At 31.5% G+C, this 5,163-nt stretch overlaps 1 protein-coding gene across 1 annotated transcript; it reads right to left on the reverse strand.

Annotated features, from left to right (window-relative positions):
* Positions 1-1,840: 1,840 nt before the first annotated feature.
* Positions 1,841-3,674, reverse strand: LOC134258148 (uncharacterized; the record flags this gene model as incomplete). Its single annotated transcript, XM_062740702.1, has 4 exons — positions 3,536-3,674; positions 3,105-3,166; positions 2,446-2,586; positions 1,841-2,136 (listed from the first exon to the last, which is right to left on the reverse strand). Coding segments are annotated over exons 1-4 (564 nt in total), but the record flags the coding sequence as incomplete, so codon positions are not given.
* Positions 3,675-5,163: the final 1,489 nt, after the last annotated feature.

Below are 5,163 nucleotides of genomic sequence, written 5' to 3' on the forward strand. Positions count from 1 at the left end.
AATTAAATTCTCCCATGGTAAATTAAAGTCCTACAGGAATTTTTAAATATCCTGCAGGAAATTAAGAAATCCTGCAGGATTTTGATAATATCCCTTAGGATTTCAGATTTTCCTACAGGAACTTTATTTTTCCCATGGGAATTTTTTGTTCAAAGGTGATTATCTCACCTGACAGGTGTGATTTACCTGTAACAAAGGTAGTTATGAACTCTGTGAGTGATGGTCTACCACTTGGTATACATGATTTTTATGTGAAATGAGAATTTGGCGGGCGCCAAAATGCCACTTTTGAAGTGGCATAATTATCCGGCACAGTGTTAAATGTATAATGTATATGTAATCAAGTCAATAATGTACACTAATTGGAATAGTAAATAAATGTACAAAATGTAAATATCTGCTAATGAGACACCTGTCAGTACAAAGGTATGCCTTAGGCAATATACTGTTAAAACTGAAAATTTACGCCTCTGCCAGAATTTTAACAAACTGGAAAGAAACAAATAAAATTAAGTGATCACTTAATTTAAAATAAGTTAAGATGTATATGCATTACAATGTACACAGAGGAGAATTAACAAACCAAATGGAAAGCAAAGAAAAAATATCAATATTCCAAACAGTCATGATGTGAAGTTTAATTAAACACATACAAAAGAAAGTTATCTAGATCACTTTATACCTTTGGATTTGAAAGAAGATATTGAGAATATTCCCCTTGAAAAAAATATATAGGGTGAATTCACCATGCATCGGATACCCTTGTACTTCTACAAGTTCTAGCGATATCGCTACCGACGGAAAATTATCAAAATGGAGTTTAACATTTAGTTTGTGATTAAAATAACAATTTAGGACACAATTATATGCTGTTTACTGAGAAAATATCGCCAAAAATTGAGTTTTTAGAAAAAACTGAAAATTCACCATGGATCGGACATTGTTCACCATGCATCGGACAGACGGTATGGAGACCGGAAAAATATCAAACCTTTATCACAGTGCTTTAAAATCCTTGATATGGATATATTTTCATCTTTTATCTCAGAAATAACCCTCAACTTTAATTTAATCGACGATATTATTGCACAAATGTAGAACGATTCTCGAGACCTCACTCTGCCTTAGAAATGCTTTAAAATGCTTATAATGTCGTAATTCGCGCCTTTTTTGTCATGGTTTATCATGCTCTGGTTTGTAGAAATAAATTGAGTAAAATTCCAGACGTCATATATCGATAACTTGTATTTTGACTGAAAATATAGAGTTTTTATTTTCTTTTTCCGCAAAAAACAGCTGTCAGCTGGGTTCTGTATGAAAATGGTAGTGCTTACCTTTGCATCGAAAAGTGTCCGATGCATGGTTAATTTGTGTCCGATGTACGGTGAAAATAGCATACTAGTAAAAACCAGCTCTAATAAGAATTAAACAAATATTGAAGTGAAATTTAATTATAATTTATGTAAAATTACCAATCCCTGACAAAATTCACCAAAGTCCGACTCGTTCCGTGGAAGTTGAATTTAAAAGAACGATAACTCTAAAAATTGCAAAATCATAAATTTCGGGTTATTCCCCTTTGATGATGTAAAATATGACGTAACTTCAAGGCCATTTGTGGGGTATTTTTATCCCAACATGATAAACACGATCGGTATTATTAAAAAATTTCAATCTTCATCTTTATGACAGAAACAAATAAATACACAGAACTCTTGGGATGAAAGAGAGTTTAATGCCTAAAGTTGTCCGAAGCAAGGTATGTGTCCGATGCATGGTGAACTCACCCTAGGTGTATGTATTATTTACACATTGTCAAAATTTAAAGGCTAGTATATACCCTCTGGTACATGTACTCCTTTGACGTGCTTGCATAGTTGATTGCAGTGGGCTCAGCATAATTCCCTTCCTCTGATCCATTTCCAATTGTATTTGCGCTTTCTTCGTTTTTATTGTCCAGTACGTCAACATAAAAATGTGTTTCGCTTTTTCTACTAACTTCTTGATTTGTGTCCATATGTACAACCCTTTTCCATTTTGCAAAGAATCCTTCAGTCCATAATTTTCGGACAGAAATAGCCAAAAGGATAAGGGAAAGGATGACCACAAAGACAATGAGTACCGGTTTGGAGGGATCTGCATGCAATTGATCAAAGAAATCATTTTAAATTTTTGTTGAAATAACAATCATAAACAAACAGTTAAATCTGTTAGCTCCAGAGAAGGCTGGTTTAAAATTATACATAAAGCAGATCGGACAACTATCCAAATAAAATAAATTAAACATTTTAAACAATCAAAGGACATAGATGTTCTCAAAGCCATATTATACATATACTATTAGGCAAAATTTCCAATTATACGAGAGTACAGTTTCGGAATTGAAAAAGTTTAATCGTATAGATCTTATGAGATTATGTTGTATTTATAATTTTAAAAAAATACCTCCTTTTTCAATGCTCACACAGCCGACGATTTTATTACAGTATATTTCAGTGCAATCACATTGTTGTTGACAAAGACGTCCATAACTAGGGTAGCGGCATTGTAAAGAACAATTTGGTCCCGTAAGTCCGATGGAGCATTCTGATTCAAGAAAGAGAAAAAAGAAATAAATTTACAGTTTTCATATGGGGGGGGGGGGAATTTGCAACTAGATATAGTTCTTTGAGTTATCAATCATACCCTTTCTATCCTACAAATTAAGGAAAGCGGGTATGATTTCTAATCTTCAATTTGCGCGAATCAATTCTGCATATTTTTGGTGAATAATCAAAAGCTCACTGCAGAAAAAGGAAGACTTGTCCCAGTTTGTACTAAACTTAACATAAGGAGTAACAGGTGAAAACATATATACAGTTTCTCAGAAAACTTGCAAAAGGATTTCATTTTCTCACTGACCATAGCTTTCGATAAAACCGTTTTTAATAATCCTTATTTTTCTTTGTTTTCTTTTCGTGATTCTTTAGTGGGAAAGAACAAGAAAAACCTGATAAAAATGAAGGCATTTAAATAGTCATGATTGTTGGAATTTTAAAATATCAATCACAGTCCTTATAAAATTATATCTGATATGATATGTAGGATTTATTATGGCATATTACCTTCGCATTTACTCGTCTCAAAATTGTATATATATCCCGTGCAGCAATTACCAAGCGATGCTCTACAGAATTAAGAAAAAGTGGAATTTACCAAGGCATTTAACAGTTGTTATTGCAAAGCAACATTTTATTTTATTTATTACAGCCTGAAAAAATGCAAAACGCAACTCAAAAAATTAGAGTGGTCATTAAGAGGATAAAAGGAGATGATAGATACAAAACGTATTTCATGCATTTCGGATTTAGAAAACGTTTCTTTTACATTTAATTGTAATTTCTGAATGATAACAATCATAAAAAAATATAACATAATGACATTTTTAAAATTTGAATTCATGATTATTTTGATCATGACACTGCATACATAGAAAAAAATTCTGTCAACTCCTCTTGAAAATATACAATATGAATTGAAAAAAAATTGTTCTTACCTTTTACATGATCCCACGACTTCTCTTAAGCTGACAGTGATCAAGAATAAGAATACAAGATACATTATTATATTATTAAACTGACCATGCCGATAGACTCTCCATGAACAAATGATTTATGCATAATCAAATAACTAAATTTATTGCACAAAATAGTTTGAATCTTATTCCTAGAGGCAATTTCAACTAATGATGACCAAAGAGGAAATTTTTCGCAGCTGTAAGGAAGTAGGGAAAATATCTATTTGTATTTTGCAAAAAAAATGACAAGTAAAGCACATGGTTGTTTTATATTCTCTCTCCCTTCTCTTTCTCTTCAAAACAAAAGAAGGTACACTTTCGCTCTGAGTCAATTTCTAGTTATTATAATGTTCATAAGAACGGCATATTTAGAGAACCATATTTTGGCTGATATATATTTTTTTCTGATCAAACTTGAAACCTTTATATGTGTTCTAAACTTATTTTTTTTCTTTTACTGGAACAATACATAAAGACTTGATGAGTGTGACAGATCACTAAGAGATGCAAACTCTTTCAAAGTATTCATGTCGCTGACTAAAATTTGGCCTGTGTTAATGTATTGTGCATAGATTTTATACTTTTTTTTCTATATCATAGATATTTATTTATTTCTTCCTTATTTTTTCCTTTGTTTATTCATTTTCCGATATTAAATCGTGATTTTCACCAAAATATGGCTAAAATGGTGCCTCCCCGGCGTAAATCAGTTATTCCTCGGTTAGGTAGAAGTTAACTTGTGCAGAGAGAGAGAGAGAGAGAGAGAGAGAGAGAGAGAGAGAGAGAGAGAGAGAGAGAGAGAAAGAGAGAGAGAAATGCAATAACAACAACAACAAAAAACAAAAATTCTCGACAGCGTTTGCCTTATTTCTGTCATTTCTTGTGAAAAAAGAGTACTTATAGGCATAGAAATGAAACATCAATAACATTACAAAACAGTACCTTTCACAGTTTAAGCTACTTAATGTTATTAGAATAATTGTTTTTGACAAGAAATTTTTTTTTTCAAAAGCAATAGTACAAGATAAAAAATTCTAAGTAATCTCTTTTTAACAATTATAGTACAAAATATCAACTTTTGCACTGCAGGTAACAAATAGTTAGTTTAAGATGTGAATTGTGATAAGAATATGAAAACATTTCCGTTCCTTTCTTTTTGTTGTTGTTAATTAAAGCTTTGATTGAGATATTTTATTGAAATGCGCGCCCTTTTCTGTCCATTTATGCTTGTTATTTATGATTAACGATTGCCGGGATCACTCAAGCTTTATTGATTTGGACTTTTCACGGGCGGTAACACTGTTACATATAAAGTATGTTTTCCTTGTTCTTCAAGAAAATTGATGTAAAAAACGTAAATATATTTACTTAAATCGTGGGATATTTTTGCAGACATCTAAGTAATAATGATCAATTTTGAGCAGCTGGTTAATTTCTTTCCTCGACTCAAGAGTGATCATCTATTTGTGATTTTCACTGCTTTGTACATGTATGTACTTTATTTTCTTCGTTGTTCAATTCACACAGGATCTAATTTTTAACACTTTATGTTTGATTCTTTATACAGGGAATGTTTTTTAAATCATTTAATCTTTACATCATTTAAT

The sequence above is a fragment of the Saccostrea cucullata genome, unplaced genomic scaffold (genome assembly GCF_032062105.1).
Source record: "Saccostrea cucullata isolate Sc308-1 unplaced genomic scaffold, CSIRO_AGI_Scuc_v1 ctg2377, whole genome shotgun sequence".
Lineage (NCBI taxonomy): Eukaryota > Metazoa > Mollusca > Bivalvia > Ostreida > Ostreidae > Saccostrea > Saccostrea cuccullata.